Raw genomic sequence first — 17,504 nt, 5'->3', positions numbered from 1 at the left:
CGCTCTTCCGACTGAGCCAGCCCAGCCCCTTCACTGAACACTTACTATGGGCCAGGCGCTGTTCTAATCAACTGATACAGGTATTAATGCTTTCACCGTCACAACAACCCTACGGAGTAGATACCATTATTATCTTCATTTTCTAGATGAGGAAATAGGCATGGAAAGGTTAATTTGCCAATGTCACATCCCCAGGAAGTAGAAAAACTACATTCCCACGGACCTGGCTGCAGAGCCAGCGCTCTCAAGCATTACGCTATTCTGACTCTCTGATGCAGTAAGTGAGACTATTGTGTACATATTTATTTTACACTTGATCTTAGCCAAACGGCTGCAAAGCAACTGTTATTTATTTAAAAAACTCAGAGCAGTTGGGGCACCTGGGTGGCTCAGTCGGTTAAGCGTCTGCCTTCAGCTCAGGTCATGATCTTGGGGTCCTGGGATCGAGTCTCACATCGGGCTCCCTGCTCAGTGGGGAGCCTGCTTCTCCCTCTTCCACTCTCCCTGCTTGTGTTCCCTCTCTCTCTGCCTGCCGCTCTCCCTGCTTGTGAGCTCTCTCTCAGATAAATAAAATCTTAAAAAAAAACAACAACAAAAAAACCCCCAAAACTTCAGAGCAGCAAAACTCGGGATAATACATCTACTAGAATGATACAGAATTTCAAGTCCTCGTGGCAAATCTCTGGCTCGGCATCAACCAAACTGAATGTAAGTTCAGTAAAACTTCAGTACTGAATTTTACCTTATGTAAAAATTCTGCTATATTGTCCTGAAACTTAACACTGTATTTAAACACATTCTGGTTTCCTTTCACATTCTGGGTTGAATGACAGTATCTACGTCAATACCCACCTTCATTCTGTTTCCCTCCTGGGCCCTGGCTGGGAGCTGGGGTCTCTCTGGGGACCTCCGGCCCCTGCTGCATCTTTGACTCCTGCTGTTTTTCTTGGGCCGCCTCCTCATCCTGCCTCCTCTTGTCTTCACAGGCCCTGGCGATCTCCTGCTGCAAGCCTGTAAGGAGGTCCCGCATTTCCTGCAGGGCTCTCTCCGCCACAGCCTGGTCCTCTGCTGTGGGAAAGCCGTTCTGTCGGGGGGACAGAGACAGAGCTTAGGTCTGTTCCCTAGGCTCCTGTGAAGCCGAATGACAGCTCACACTCAAGCCAACAATTTCTAAACTGGAACGTTCAACATGTTGCTACCCACTGCTTCTTGTTCTCTGAAAGGTAATCCTGATTTATCATCACAACCACAGACAGACCTGAGGATGGATTCTTCCATGCTCTCACCAACACTGGCTGGGATAATTTTTTAAGTTTATGACAACAGTCTAGATAAAAACGATGCTGTGTTTTAAATCACATTCCATATATTAATGGTGACTTTATTTTTTTTTTTTTAAAGATTTTATTTATTTATTCGACAGAGATAGAGACAGCCAGCGAGAGAGAGAACACAAGCAGGGAGAGTGGGAGAGGAAGAAGCAGGCTCATAGCGGAGGAGCCTGATGTGAGGCTTGATCCCATAACGCCAGGATCACGCCCTGAGCCGAAGGCAGACGCTTAACCGCTGTGCTACCCAGGCGCCCCTAATGGTGACTTTAAACTTAATTTTAGGGGACGCCTGGGTGGCTCAGTTGATTGAGCATCTGCCTTTGGCTCGGGTTGTGATCTCAGGGTCCTGGGATCAAGTCCCATGTCTGGCTCTCTGCTCGGCAGGGAGCCTGCTGCTCCCCCTGCTTGTGTTCTCTCTCTCTCTCTGTCAAATGAATAGATAAAATCTTAAAACAAAACAAAACAAAAAAAACCCTTGAAGTTTCAAATTTACCAATTATATTTCTCCTCTTACAGCTGCCTGTCCTGTCCTTTGCTCATCTTTCTCTTAGTGAGATGGAGATAGAAACAGAGTGATTTATTTATCCTTTTTCCCACAGATCATAAGAGCTCTCTCTGTAGCAAGGATATTAAATTTTGGTCTGCTGTAGGTATTACAAATATGTTTTCCTAAGTTATAATGTGTCTTTCGGTTTTGTGTACTCATATCTATCGATCCTTCCCATTAGGACTTCTGCTTTCATTGCTCTGCCTCCACACCTTAACATAATTCAAATATTCACCTAGAATTTTTTCACTGAATATGATTTGTCTCTTTCACAAAGATTATGGAGCTAATCAGATGAAATAATGGTACGAATTTAATCTTTACTTTTTAAAAAAATTTTATTTATCTGACAGAGAGAGAGAGAGAGAGAGCGCACAAGCAGTGGGGAGCAGCAGAGGGAGAAGCAGGCTCCTTCCTCACTGAGCAGGGAGCCCGATGCAGGACTTGATCCTAGGACCCTGGGATCATGACCTGAGCTGAAGGCAGACGCTTAACTGACTGAGCCCCCCTGGCCAGATCAACAGTAGCATGCTTTTTTGACTGAGTCAGCCATGGGGCCCCATGTATTTACTTTTTTTTTTTTTTTTAAGATTTTATTTTTAAGTAATATCTGCACCCAACGTGGGGCTTGCACTCACAACCCTGAGATCAAGAGTCACACGCTGTACAGATTGAGCCAGCCAGGTACTCCTAATTTACAAAATTTTTAAATTTAAAATTCAGTTCTTCGGGGCACCTGGGTGATTCAGTTGGCTAAGCGACTGCCTTTGGCTCAGGTCATGATCCTGGAGTCCCAGGACTGAGCCCTGTTTTGGGCTCCCTGCTCAGCAGGGAGTTTGCTTCTCCCTCTGACCCTCCCCCCTCTCATGCTCTCTCTCTTTCTTGCTCTCTCAAATAAAATCTTAAAAAAAAAAAAATCAATTCTTCAGTCACAGTAGCCGTATTTTAAGTCCTCGACAGCTACACATAGCTAATGGCTACTGTCTTGCAGAGCATAAATATGGAACATTTCCATCACCGCAGAGAGTTCTGCTGGACAGCACTGTCCTCAAGTTACCAGTTCATAGGAAATACAGGTAATAAAGAAACCTAATATAATATACCACAGGATTAGGGTTAGCAATTGCATTCTGCAGCTTTCCAGAGTGTAGGAAATTTTATAGAACCAACGATCCAGACTCTCTGATTATTAAATGGCAAGGAAAAAAAAAATAAGGGATGTAGAGTCTTGAGATTAAACGACTTAATTAAGAGACATAAACCAAAAGGTTGAACCTTGTGTAGATGTTAATGTCCCAACTGGTAAAAAAAGTTTTTAGACAGGAGCGCCTGGGTGGCTCAGTTGGGGAAGCGTCTGACTTCTGCTCAGGTCATGACCTCGGGGCTCCGTGCTTAGCAGGGAGTCGGCTTGTCCCTCTGCCCCTCCCCCTGCTCGTACACATGCTCTCTCTCCCTCTTTCAAATAAATAAAATCTTAAAAAAAAAGTTTTAGACAAGTGGAAAAATTTGAACACTGATTAGATATTTGGTCATATTAAATTATCAGTATTTTTCGGTGTGATATTAGTATTCTGGTTACGTTGATATCACTACAGCGTTATGCATGGTAGTGAAAATACAGAAACTTAAATGTTCAACAGCAGGCATTTTTTTCGAGGGATTCTGCTATGATTATATGTGGAAAGTATCCAATTCCAACAAGTTCAGCAAATAATATCTGCTATGTGTCACGGCGATACTTACAGTTTTTAACACTGCTTTAATTAAAAGCATCAAAATATTTTTAATGGTTATAGTAATCATGCACTCAAAATACAACATCAACTGAAAAAAGCAATGCACACTGCTGTTTAGGTTTTAACTTTTAACATAGCATTGCAGGTGCTCAAGAAGATATTATTGAATAACCACAACTATTTTGCAATCGGAATAAACAACTATTTGTGTAACCTACATAGGAAACTCGGTATGTAGGAGTCCAGTTTGGCTTGGGGATAACTGCCCTCCCCCACCCTCACACGCTGTCAGGGAAGAAAGATGAAATGCTCACAGGGATTCTCCCTTCAAGGTCCCTCCGAAAACCCCTCACCTCAGACGTGGCCCGAATGATCCCCGAGACGAGGCCGCACAGCTGGTTGCCTCGGGTCCGGAAGGCAGACAGGTCAGGCTTCGGCCCGTCTCTGCGCTGCTCGGAGGCATCCAGCTGCTGGTTGAGGTGCAGCACCTCCTCCTGCAGGGCGTAGAGGCTCCGCAGGCGGACCTGGCCTTCTTCCTTGCGCAGCCGCTCCTGCTCCGCCTGCTTCAGGCGCTGCTGCTCGGCCTCCCGCAGCTTCAGGTTGAGAATCTACAGACAGGGCGGTCCGGTGACTTCTCTCCGAGCCGCCCCTGGCCCTTCTCTTTCTACATCCCCCAAGCCTTGCGTGGGCTCCGTATTTTCAGATGGGCCCAGGGCAGGAAGAGGACAGCCCAAGGAGAGTCCCATGCAGGCACGATCTGGGCAGGGTCCTCCACACCGTGGGCCAACACCCCACCCTGGGCGGGTTAGAGCCAGGCACAGAAACACCCATATGGAGTCCCCCAGGCTCTGACCTTTGCTCTGTGACGATGCTCAGCTTTTAGCTTCTCTTGGTGCCCCAGGGCTTCTCTGGAGCTGCGTGAGAAACGGCAAGGAATGGCAGTCAGGCGTGCTTCCTAAAATGTCTTACCTTACCTCTCCTAAAAGCCTCCCTTCTCTTTGTGATACACTGGTCAGCTTTCTAGGTTATAAGCTTCTCTGGCTATTTTATTTTGACATTTAAGGCCTCAGAAGAAGTCCAACTCTTTCGCTTTGGGTTCCATGTGGGGAAAGAGGTGCCGCCGAGCACACTGACGGACGGTCCCACTCACCTCTTCTCCATCACTTCCCGTAAGTCCTGGAATTCTTTATGATGTTTCAGCTCCTTCCGTTCATCAAAGCGCTTCAGTTGTTCAGATGCCATCTCGGAGAGGGCTCGCACCTTCCTCTCCTGCTCCTCTTGCCACTGCCTCAGGCCCTCCTGGAAAGGATCAGCACCTGCTCTCTGCTGCTCCATTAGCGCCTTGCTCCTTCCCCGTGGGAACACCCTCCCGTCGGTCCTTAGCTCCAGAGATACGCAAGGGCACCAACCAGCTGCTTACTTCTCAGAAGCTACACTCGAGTTGCGTCTCCCCTTTGGGTGGATGTTTAAACCCAGCTGTTTTGGAAAGCCCTTCCAATCTGCCCCATTCGGTTCATGTCACTCCAGTATCAGCTGGGAAGCACCGGTATTTACCGACGTAGTGCCCAACAGCCCTGGGCTTATAAGCCTCCATCCTGGGTATTCTGATGAGGGTTTCAGATAACCAACAGAAATCCTCACTCGAATTCCATAGACATGCTATGCACATTCCTATCTCACTCCTTTCCTCATCTTACCATCTCTGCCTCCATCTCCTCCCCCACCTCCACTTAGGAAAGCCCCCTTCCTGTATTCCAAAGGGTATCAGGTATTCCATTTATTGTTCACCAGAGAACTCTCATGTGGTTTTTAAGGGTGATGTGATTAACTATCAAAATTTAAAGTGTATGTATCCTTTGACACTAGTTTAATTTTAGGAATTTATCCTGAGGAAATATTTGCAAAAGCATGTCCAAAGATATATGTACAAGGATGCTTACAGCAGCCCTGCTGATGATGGGAATAAATTTAAAACAATTAAAAAATCTGGGGATTGACTAAACATATTGCAGTGGGTCAGACCGGAGAGCACCTTGCAGCCTTAAGCAGGATGAGACGCTATATATACTGGCATGAAAGATATAGCAAAATATATTGTGAAGACACTATGTGATTCTATTTTAAAGCTTCCAGTGCAAGAAGGCAAAGTGACCACAAGCATATATAACCTCTCCCCTGAGCCTCTGTTTAAATAGAGTTGGGAAGGAAAAAAAAGACTCAACAACACAGAGCACATGGGATCCTCAGCAGGGAAAAACTTTCAACACACTTCTGGAAGATAGAAAGTTTCTGTGCAGGACTGTGGACTGACAGAGCAGGGGTGAGAAACCGTGAGGACGCACGCACGCATGCACACGCGTGCACACACACGAGCAGATTACGCCTCTCAGGGAGAGAGCCAACCCAGCAGAACCTCAAAGAGGCTCCAGACTGGGAAATGCCAGGTCTGAAATCAGGTGGGGTTCACGGGGCTGAAAACAAAAACATCAGCTGAATGCTTGTGGACAAAATAGTCAACCCTTGCCCCCACCCCGAAATCATGAGATCAGAACAGCCAACAGTCAGGCACGTGTGCTATAATGATTTTTTAAAAATATCTTTTCACCTGCTTCCTTGCCTGTATCTTTGGTAAAATACCTCTACTTTGGCCCATTTTGTACTTGATTTGTTTTTACTGTTGCATACTGTGTAATGATTTAAAAAGAGATCTGCACATTCTCTGAAACCCTCCCATCTCCTCCACTTCAACCTGAGCAGGGCTTCAAGACTGCCCTGACCAAGAGAACTCGGGAAAGAGAATAATGTTACACAACTTCCGAGACTAGGTTATAAAAGGCCACACGGCTTGGCCAGTATTTCTTAGGATGCTTGCTCTCGGAACCTGACCTTCACGCTATGAGGAAGCCCGGCCATGTGGAAAGGGCAGGGCAGATGTTCCAGCCAGCAGCTAACTTCAACCACTACCCAGGTGATAGAAGAAGCCTTTGTTTTGTTTTTAAAGGTAAGTTTTTTTGGTTTGTTTGTTTAAGATTTTATTTATTTGACACAGAGAGAGAGAGCACAAGTAGGGGGAGCAGCAGGCAGAGGGAGAGGGAGAGGCAGGCTGCCTGCTGAGCAAGGAGCCCGAGGCAGGGCTCAATCCCAGGACCCTGGGATCATGACCTGAGCCGAAGGCAGATGCTTAAAGACTAAGCCACCCAGGTGCCCCCGGAGGAAGCCTTTGAAAGAATTCCAGCCCCAGTCACCAAAACCACATGGCCCCTAAGTGAGAACCACCTAGTTGAGCGGGTTGACCTCCAGAAACATGAAAGACAGTAATGAAATGCCAGTGGTGGTTATAAGCCACAAGTTTGGGGGCAATTTATTACACGATCACGCATACTTCCAGCCAAAAAAACGGAGAATTCTTCCCTGTAAGAAAATGAATAGGGGGTGCCTGAGTGGCTCAGTTGGTTAGGCAGCTGCCTTCAGCACAGGTCATGATCCTGGGGTCCTGAGATTGAGCCCCAAGTCAGGCTTCCTGCTCGGCGGGGAGACTGCTTCTCCCTCACCCTCTGCCCCTCCCCGTCTTGTGCACACACGTGCGCGCGCGCTCTGTCAAATAAATAAATAAATAAAATCTTAAAAAAAAAAAAAGAAAAGAATGTAAACAAACTGGAGATAACTGGATCTGCTAGCATGGAGGCTGGTATTCCAGAACAATACCCTAGGAATGCTGACACTGAGGAAGTCCAAAAGCATAATAATCTTGTTCCGGACTATGCACCTGGAAGCCTTGGTCCAACCACTGGCAAAGAAAGGTCATTAGCTATTTGAGGAAACTCTGTACCCTAGGAGATCAAGGTGAGCAAGTGGAAAATAATGAATCTAGAAGAAACAGATATTTCAAGGAACACAATTAAATCTGAAAAAAAGGACTCTAGTATGATATGAGAACAAAATGCTCTAAAAAAAGAACAAGTGAAGAATAAGAAAAAGCTCACGAAAATTAGACCTATCATTTAAAAAATACATATATACGTATTTTTTCAAACAACAATGGAGGGATAAAATAAAGAAATCTTCTGGAAAACAGAGAAAGACAAAAGGACAATGAGAGAAAGACTAAGAGAAATAGGGAATTAATCTAGGAGATCCCATCTCTGATTAATAAAAGTTCCCAGAAAGACAGAAACAAGGAAATGGAGAGGAAGAGAAACTAATCAGTGGGAAAAAAAACGTTCCCAGAGATGAAGGACTAAGTCGTCAGCTGAAAGGGCCCCACCTATCCAGGATCTGATCAGTCCTCACCGGGCACATTGCTGGTTTCTACCTACATTGTACTTATTTCTCTTTTTTACTCCTCTCTCTCCTCACCAGTGCCGAAGCCCCATGAGGGCCTGGATTCGTGTCTGCTTTGCTCCCTATTTTCTCTAGACCTGGAACAGCATCTAAGGGCTCCATAAGGACATGAGAGCTTGACGACTATTGGTTGACTCAGTGAATGAATGAATGAGGGTAAACACCAGAAGACTTTCACTTTATAAACTCACATAATCCGTGGAAATGTTTACAAAATCATGCATTGTTTTTCTAATTAAAAAATAATCAAGTCAGCTCTTTGGGCTCAGATCTAGTTGCTGGTGACATGGCGAAAGGCACCCAGAGGGCTGGAATCTTCTGTAAATACAGGAGCGGTTATGGTGCCTCCCTCAGGAAAATGGAGAAGATGAAAATAAACCAGCACGCCAAGTACGTGTCCTCCTTCTGTGGCAAAACCAAGATAAAAAGACGAGCTGTGGGGAGCCGGCACTGTGGTTCCTGCATGAAAACGGCAGCTGGTGGGGGCCGGACCTAAAGCATTTGAAACACTGCTAGCCTCTAATAAATGGGTTCCTTTATGTAACAAAATTACATTGGTTTGTTGTTAAATTTATGAATTAGGTGTTCCAATTTCTGTTGTCTTAATTTTGTTTTCTCAAGAGACTTGCGAGTTAAAACCCTTCTAGTTTTTATTGGAAAAGCACGAAAAAATAATAAAGTCAAAGGAATTATTAAGATAGTGTTATTCTTTCCTCAGGAGGCAGTTAAGATCCATCTTCTCAGTATAACCTTATCTGACAGCCCCAGATCATCTTCAAATATGTAAAACAGAAGAGCTAGGATCTGAACCCAGATCTCCCTTCAGAGCGCTCACTGGAGACTGCTACGTTACACAATCTCCCCAAATGAATGGGGAGCTACTGGCACGGGGGTCGTGACGATTAGCATGAGGTGGACATCCGCAATGCCTGAAGAACTGCGTTTGCATGTGGCTCCCTCGGGCCAAGCCTGCCTTACTTCCTGGGTCACTTACTGTTCCTCTCATCCTGTGCACCAGCTCATACATTCGGATGCAGCCTTCCACTTTGATCCCCCGGGAGGACTGAAGGACCATAGATTCTGTATGCTGGGACTCATGTTTGCCCTACAGAGACAAAAATGGAAAAATCAGGCATTCAAGATGCTAAACTTGGTGTTATCCTTCTAGACGAAAACCCCATCCCTACTTACGAGCAGTAACTCTAAGAACAACAATAAACAATTTAGGTTAGAACCAGTGTGCTCTTCATGATGTTGACCTTGTTCTAACTGTTTTCCTTAGTAAAGGAAATAATAATATACATTATGTTTATATAATAATATACAAGCCAATAAATGGTTTGTTGCTTTGGAGGTTTTTTGTTTTGTTTTTTTTTTTTAAATTTTGCTTTGGCTTTTGGTTCGCTTGTCTATTTGATCTACCCAGATTTTTCCCCTTTCTTCTGATAGTGTCCATTTGTGCTGAGGTGGTTTGGATGGAGCAATCCCAACCCACAGGCCGTTCTTCCACCCTCCTCTGTCAGAGATAATCATGTGATGAGCCTACCAATCAAAGTACTCCATCCACCCCCCACCCCCGCCCCGTGTCCCAGCATCTACTTCAAGAATGAGGCTTATGCCCCAAGCTAAGCCAGACCCCATCTCTGAGCTTTTCTGATGGAGTTATCTGGGAAGGCTTAATACTTTTGGGGATGCTAGCCTAAGATGCGCATCTAGGGTTACTAATGGCCATCTTGCCACAGGGAGTCTATATGAACAATGAAACTACAAAGAGTTAAACAGAGAGGAGAGGCAAAGCCCCGCATACGGGTCACTGGATCAAGTCAGAAATAATGTAAAGCAGAGACAAGCAGAAAGGATTGCCTGGATCGAACCAATTCTGAATGCATTCGTAGACTTCATGGTTATATAAGCGAATTAATTAATTCCTTTTTCTCCCTCTTGTTTTGCTTAAGCTAGTTTAAACTGGGTTTCTGTTAAACACCAAACGTTCCTAAATGACACAATAACCCATTATGTGAAGCCATCTAAAACTTTACTTAAACTTGAAGAATGGGGGCACCTGGGTAGCTCAGTAGCTTAAGCGTCTGACTCTTGATTTTGGCTCAGCTCATGATCTCAGGGTCCTGGGAACAAGCCCCATGTCGGCTCCGCGCTCAGCAGGGAGTCTCCTGGAGGAGTCTCTCGCTCTGCCTCTCCACCTGCTCACGCACACGCTCTCAAATACATTGTTAAATAATAATAAAAATAAATAAATGAACCTCGAGAATGATGGAACTCTCTATCTGGAGAGGACCTCAGCAATTTGGCACAGTACCAGATTCCCAGATGAAGAAGCTGAGGAATGAGGAAGATGCCTGCCTGCCGGCATGCCACAGTATTGGCAGGGTCGGAACTGAGAAGTGCTCATAGAAACAAACATTTTTACAAAAATTTTTTGAAGATTTTGTTTATTTATTTGAGAGAGAAAGAGAGATATTGGGAGAACAAGTGGGAGGAGGGGCAGAGGGAGAAGCAGACTCCTGCAGAGCAGGGAACCCGACGTGAGACTCAATCCCAGGACCCTGGGATCATGACTGAGCCGAAGGCCGACGTTTAACCAACTGAGCCGCCCAGGCGCCCCAGTAATTTTTTTTTATTTTAAAATAATTCCAATTCACAGGAAGTTGCAAAAATAGGTACAGGGAGGCTTGTGCACTCTTCGCCTAGTCTCCCCCAATCCTAACATTCAGGAATATGGTAAAATATTAAGAACAGTAAACTGATGTTGGTACAAGCCATAAAACTTCTCCAGTTGTAAAGGAACCCATTGGTGTATGTGTATCCCTCTGTGCAAGTTTATCTCATGTGTAGATTTCTGTTAACTACCAGCACAATCAAGGTACAGAACTGTCCCATCACCATAAAGCTTCCGAAGCCACACCTACCTTCATACGTCTGTTCTCTAGAACACTCTTACTTTAAGAATGTTAAGTAGATGGAATCATACTGTATGCTCCTATGTATTTGTATATACAATAACTACTTCTGGAAGTATATCCCCACCTCACCCCCACCCCCCAAAAATAAAGAAAAGACCAGAACACCACCAGTAACAATTTAACAGTTGTTAAGTAGGAGAAACAAAGGCAGGGACAAAATAGAGTCAAAAAGAGTAAAACCGCTTTTTTTTTTTTTAACAAATTATAATTTTTGTATTACAAATTACAGAACCAATGATAAGGTACATACATTTGGAGAGCAGGTATGAAATTTACTGTAAGCCTCCAGCAGCCAACACAAAAAGAGACCTCATGAGTTAAACTCCTGCAATGTTCATGAGAAAAACCAAACCAATTGCTCATGAAATGTATTACTATTTTTAGTACTAAGAACAGAGGGGAATCTCTCTCCGTTCCTCGTAAAGACAATACTGTGATGTAGTGAACCGTGTCCCTATAACAGCGACAAGAAAGAGCCATCACGATCTTCCCCAGGGTAAGGTCACTGTCGTCTGACAACGTTAAACACTTCAACTTTTCGGCCACCACTGCCTCCTGTCTTAAGCTGAACACAAACCTTACCTCGGCTCCATCTGGCGTTGCTGAGGACGACGATGAGAAGGCAGGGGTTCTGACAGGAGGTCTGGGAGCACAGGAAGGTTGGTCGAGGGCGGAGGTGGCTCTAGAAGATGCTGAGGTCTCAGAGGAAGGTGGGCTCTCTTGTGTGTGGGATAAGACATGGTCCACCACCCATCCAGAGTAGGAAGACAGCTTGGGAAGAGACATACATTCTTCCAAAACATCCTAGAGAGAAGAAGAGGGTGAAGCCCAACTTGCATGTCAACTGATTCAAGCAAACAAAAATAATTTTGTCCTTATTTTCCACTACTTGCCTTACTGGTAATCCAAGAAGGCCTGAATAAATACATACATACACACATACCAAAGACCTGATCTAATTCTATTAACAGTCAGAGATGAAGAGAAAGTAGTTTCTTAAAAATGACCCCGACTACTATCCTTTTAGAGCATCAGAATAAAAAACTCTAAGCACAGAAAAAGGAAGGACACACAAAGATGATCATCAAAGCATACTCGAAAGCAATCTAAAACATCGGAACGGAAAAGGACACGGGGAATTTTGACGTAAGCTACAGTATACACAATTGGGAGTATTAGTCATTTAAAAGTATTGAATGTGAGGGCACCTGGGTGGCTCAGTCGGTTAAGCATCCGACTCTTAATCTCAGCTCAGGTCTTGATCTCAGGGTCATGAGTTCAAGCCCCACGTTAAAAAAAAAAAGTACTAATTATGAATCCTACATTAACACCATACTTCAGATTCAAATTTTTCCCAGTTTTATTGAAAAAGAGATGCCATACATCACCGTATAAGTTTAAAGTGACAGTATGATGGGCTGATTTACATATCTATTAAATGATACTACAATAGGTTCCGCTAACATCCATCTTCTTCTATAGATACAACAAAAAGAAGAAAAGGAAAAAGGAAAAAAAAAACCCTTTCTCCTCGTGGTAAGAACTCAGGATTCACCCTTAACTTTCCAATACATCATACAGCAGTGTGAGCTATAGTCACGTTGTACATTACATCTCTAGTAACTGGAAGTCTTTTTTTTTTTTTTTAAGTTTTTTTTTTTTTTTTTTTTAAGTAATCTCTACACCCAATGTGGGACTCAAACTCAACAACCCCGAGATCAAGAGTCACATGCTCTTCCTGCTGAGCCAGCCAAGGTGCCCCTGGAAGTCCATATCTTTTGACAACCTTCCTCCACTTCCCCCTCCCCCAAGATTCAATTTTAAGTGAAAAACCAAGAGTATAAATAAATGTCTTACAATTATATAAAATAAAAACAAATGCTGATACACTGGAAGACATGAAGGAAATTTGCTACAAGTGACATATTTCTCCTTGTTCTAATCCCCTAGATTTAATCTTTAAATTAAATAATTTTTATTGTGAAAATTATAATTTTTTATGTGAAAGTAGTATATAAAAAGAGGCATGGGGGAGCCTGAATGGCTCAGTCGGATAAGCATCTGCCTTCGGCTGAGGTCATGATCCCAGGGTCCTGGGATGGAGTTCTGCATCGGCTACCTGCTCAACGGGGAGTCTGCTTCTCCCTCTGCCCCAGCCCCACCGCTCTCTCTCTGTGTTGCAAAAATAAATAAAATCTTTAAAAAAGAAAAAAAAAAAACAGGTATAGACAAGTGGTTACTGACACAAAGGCCAATGACTTAAAATAAATGGGATTTATAATAGCCTATAAAACAAGTTCTAGCCACCCTTTAATTTGCATGTGGACAACTTATTCGAGTCTACCAGTTAACTATTATCTCTATGTAACTGCCATACAGTGCTTCAGACCAGAGAAGCTTATACCATTTCACCGCAGTTATACACAGCAATTCTGGCTGAGAACTTTACTCAATGTCAGGAAAATACTACCAGGAAATATGGAAAAATGGTACAACAGTGATTAAGAGCAGTGAGTTTGGAACCAGCCTTTTTAGCTTGAGTTCCATCCCTGCATTCCACTTACCTGTATAACCATGAGCAAGTTACTTAACCACTCTGTGCCTAAGCTTCATCAGTTCTAAAACGGAATAATAAAGGATCCACCTCAAAAGATTTGGAGAGGATTAATAATAGCTATAAGTGGCTTAGAAGAATACCTGGCACGTAATAACTACTCAAAAAGTGCAAGTTATTACTTTACTTAGATCAGCGGTTCTACAGCAGGATCAATTTTACCCCCCAGGGGACAGTTGGCAATGTCTGGAGACATTTTTCGTTGTCATCGCTGGGAGGGTGCTATTGGCATCTGGTTGGCGGAGGCCAGGGATGCTGTTAAACATCTTGCTGTTGCAACACAGCAGCAGCAGCCCCTCACAACAAGGAATTATCCGGCTCAGCCCAAAGTGTCAATAGTGCTGCAGCTGAGAGATACTGACCTAGATCATAGGTACACATCCCACGTGCAATAAACAGATACTCAATCCATGGAGAATAATCCGGACACAGAAGCAAACAGGCTATATGCACACTTTATAAAGTGATGAGACTCATTTTCAAGACATAATAGAAATAACGGTGAAACAACACCCTTTTCCTCATTCCTTACACCAAAATATATTCCAGGGCCAAAGTTGCAAATGTAAAAAATAAAACCATACATACAAAACCCACCATACACATAAAAAATTTCAACTGACAAACTAGAAAAACTATATGCAATATATAGCACAAATAAAAGGCTACTGTCATCCCTAGTACATAAAGAACTTGTAAAATTTGGGGTGAAGAAAAACTCCAATAGAAAAATGAACAAAAGACATAAACTGTCAATTCACAAATAAAGATATAAAATTGGCTCCCGATGGGGCACCTGGGTGGCTCAGTCAGTTAAGCGTCTGCCTTCAGCTCAGGGTCCTGGGATCGAGCCCCGCATCGGGCTCCTTGCTCTGAGGGGAGCCTGTTTCACTCTTTGCCTGCCACTCCCTCTGTTTGTGCGTGTGCGCTCGCGCTCTCTGACAAATAAATAAAATCTTTCAAAAAAAAAAAGATTAAAATTGGCTCCTGAATATATGAAAAAAATGTTCAATTTGAATTTAAAAAGGCATTGTAAAACAACCCTGAGATCTCATTCTTACCTATTAGATAAGCAGAAATTAAAAGTGTAACAATACATTGTTGGCAAGGCTGCAGGCAAAAAGGCATGATCCTGCACTGCTGACTGGAAGGCAATTTGATGCATCCATAATGGGGGGTGGGGGACATCTATGTGTAACTTTTGACCCAGCAATCTCAAGTCTCAGAGTTTATCCTGAAAACACACTTCCCACACAAGGAAAATACACACACACAAGGTTATAAGAAATGGATTACAACTCACTGACTAAAACAGGAACCCAGGAGTACATGATGATATAAATATCATTAAACAGGGGAGAAAAGGACGCTCTTCCTTACAGAATGCCAACTAGCAAGAGTAGAAGGAATGGTGGACATTAAAGAAACACCATATGGTTACCTCACGGGGTGACTGATTCAGGCAGAAATAATGAATGCCAATGGTGGAGGTTTGACGAGGAAAAGGATACTGGCGCAATCTTGGATTACCTCCCCACGAGATACTAATCAGTTAGAAAAGGAAAAATGACGCATTTTAAGTGTGGCTATCTGGCAGGTAACAATGTGACCAGGTGATCAAGGTTAGGATTCCCAGCACTGGGGTGGGTTACAACATATGTATGCTTCCTGCTATGACTGAGAACACAGCATTATTTCTATGGTATTCCTGCCAAAAATGCACAGCTTAACTCTACACCAGACAAACCCATGCTGGGATTCATCCTACCGAATGCAAGGTAGGTATTCCTTAAAACTGCCAGTGATATTAAAAGACGGGGAAATGCTTTAGAATTGTTCCACATGTAAGTTAAAGTGACAGGACAACATCCTATCTGTAACTAATTATCAGCAACTTGGGTACAGGAGCTATACCTTAACCTTGTCTACAGCCCTGCAGTCTAGTGCTTGGGTTTGCAAACTCTCGGTACAGGGACCATACCCCCGTTAAACTTTCCAAGTCTGCCCAATGTCATCTAGAATTTTGGTCTTTTCAATAGGTTAGGTCATATCAATCGTTTTCCGCTAAACGTGGATCTCCTAGCACAAGAGACGTGCAGTAAATAACTGACCCCAAGAGGGTTGCTTTGACAACACAGCGGAGACGCCTAACTCTGGAGGTGGCAACGAAGCCCTTAGAGAGAGGAGCACCTTTGAAATAACAGGAGCTCCCTGAAAGGGTAGAACAGGCAGCAGAGAGCAGAAACTCTAGGACACGGAGACACACACACGGGAGGCAACAAACAAATGCGGGTTGTCAGAAAAAACGCACGTGTTCCCAGCGCAGGACGCGCTACAGAACAACAGGGTCCCATGGACAGGAGCCGGAAGAGCACCGCCCACCCCGGGACCCCCGCTCACCTCGCCTCGCAGCAGCCAGTCTCGGTGGTAGCAGAGTCGACCTTTGTCGGAACTGCGCAGCGCCTGCAGAGTCTCCCAGCAGCGACCCTCAGACGGCATGGCCCACCTGAAGGAGCTTTTCAGAGTCTCTGCTTGTGACAAAACAAGTCCTCGAATCAGCCGCCCGGAAACGGGCCCTAGCTTCCGCTTCCGGAGCGCGCACGCAGCCGCGCAGCGCAACCCTGCCCCTAACGGCTTCGTGGCCCCGCCTCCGGCGCCGAGCCCGCCCGCCAGCGCGCTTGCGCGTAGGGTTTGGTCCTTGAAGCTACCTTTCTTGCTTGGAGCTAGAATCAGGATCTTCTGAAGGCTGGAGTCTCGATTGCAGAAAACCCAGTATGTTTTGACGAGGATATGGGGAAATTGGAACATTGCTGGTGGGCTCTAAAATGAGGCAGCTCGGGGCGCCTGGGTGGCGCAGCGGTTAAGCGTCTGCCTTCGGCTCAGGGCGTGATCCCGGCGTTATGGGATCGAGCCCCACATCAGGCTCCTCCGCTATGAGCCTGCTTCTTCCTCTCCCGCTCCCCCTGCTTGTGTTCCCTCTCTCACTGGCTGTCTCTATCTCTGTCAAATAAATAAATAAATAAAATCTTTAAAAATAAATAAATAAAAAATAAAATGAGGCAGCTCGTGTGAAAGAAAGCCTGGCAGTTCCTCAAAGGGTTAGCGTTACCATTGACCCAGCACTCCTCCTAAGTATCTCTGTATATACCCAAAGAAATGAAATATGCATCCACATAAAAACTCGTAGAATGTTCCTAGCAGCATTACTCATACTAGCTAAAAAGTGGAAACACAGGGGCGCCTGGGTAGCGCAGTCGTTAAAGCTTCTGCCTTTGGCTCAGGGCGTGATCCCAGCGTTCTGGGATCAAGCCCCACATTGGGCTCCTCCGCTGGGAGCCTGCTTCTTCCTCTCCCACTCCCCCTGCTGCGTTCCCTCTCTCGCTGGCTGTCTGTCACATAAATAAAATCTTAAAAAAAAAAAAGTGGAAACACAATTGTCCATCAACTGATGAGTAAATAAAATAGGGTGTATTCATACAATGGAGTATTATTTGGCCATAAAATGAAGAATGCGTGCTACAACATGGATGAATCATGGAAAACATTCTAAGTGAAAGCACTGGTCACATTATTGTATGATTTCACTTTTGTTAAAAGTCCAGAATAACATATCTTTAGAGACTTTGTTAGTGACTGCCAAGGGGTTGTGGGGAGGAGAAAGGGGGAGTGGCTGCTAACGGGTATGGGCTTCATTTGGGGTGATGAAAATGTTCTAGAACTGGATAAAGCTTATGGTTGCACAACTTTGTTAATATACTGAAAATGACTGAATTATACACTTTTAAAAGGGTGAATTTTATGGTATGTGAATTCTATCTCACTACATAGGATAAGATTTACCGTTGCTGGGACCAGCTTTAACTGGGACTGTCTCACTTTGGTGCTCCTTTTGCCCATTTCGTGGGATCTCAGTTCAAGGTAGAAAGGAAAACTGTCTGGAGTTTGAAGTGATAT

General features: G+C 44.3%; 1 protein-coding gene across 2 annotated transcripts in view; it reads right to left on the bottom strand.

Annotated features, from left to right (window-relative positions):
* Positions 1–16,124, bottom strand: part of GLE1 (GLE1 RNA export mediator) — a 26,126-nt gene extending 10,002 nt beyond the window's left edge. For both annotated transcript variants that reach the window (XR_005835266.1, XM_008698707.2), the window contains exons 1-7: positions 15,951–16,124; positions 11,519–11,740; positions 8,950–9,060; positions 4,765–4,913; positions 4,468–4,528; positions 3,968–4,222; positions 853–1,084 (exon numbers count right to left, since the gene is read on the bottom strand). Coding sequence is in view for 1 of the 2 variants with exons in the window: in XM_008698707.2 (XP_008696929.2) it covers positions 853–1,084; positions 3,968–4,222; positions 4,468–4,528; positions 4,765–4,913; positions 8,950–9,060; positions 11,519–11,740; positions 15,951–16,049 (1,129 nt within the window). In the remaining variant the exon portion in view is untranslated. The remainder of the gene's footprint in view (positions 1–852; positions 1,085–3,967; positions 4,223–4,467; positions 4,529–4,764; positions 4,914–8,949; positions 9,061–11,518; positions 11,741–15,950) is intronic.
* Between the last annotated feature and the right edge of the window lie 1,380 nt (positions 16,125–17,504).

This window comes from Ursus maritimus, unplaced genomic scaffold (assembly GCF_017311325.1).
Source record: "Ursus maritimus isolate PB19 unplaced genomic scaffold, ASM1731132v1 scaffold_17, whole genome shotgun sequence".
NCBI classification, from domain to species: Eukaryota; Metazoa; Chordata; class Mammalia; order Carnivora; family Ursidae; genus Ursus; species Ursus maritimus.
The sequence above is the reverse complement of the archived record's forward strand: the minus strand, read 5'-3'. Positions and strand labels throughout refer to the sequence as shown.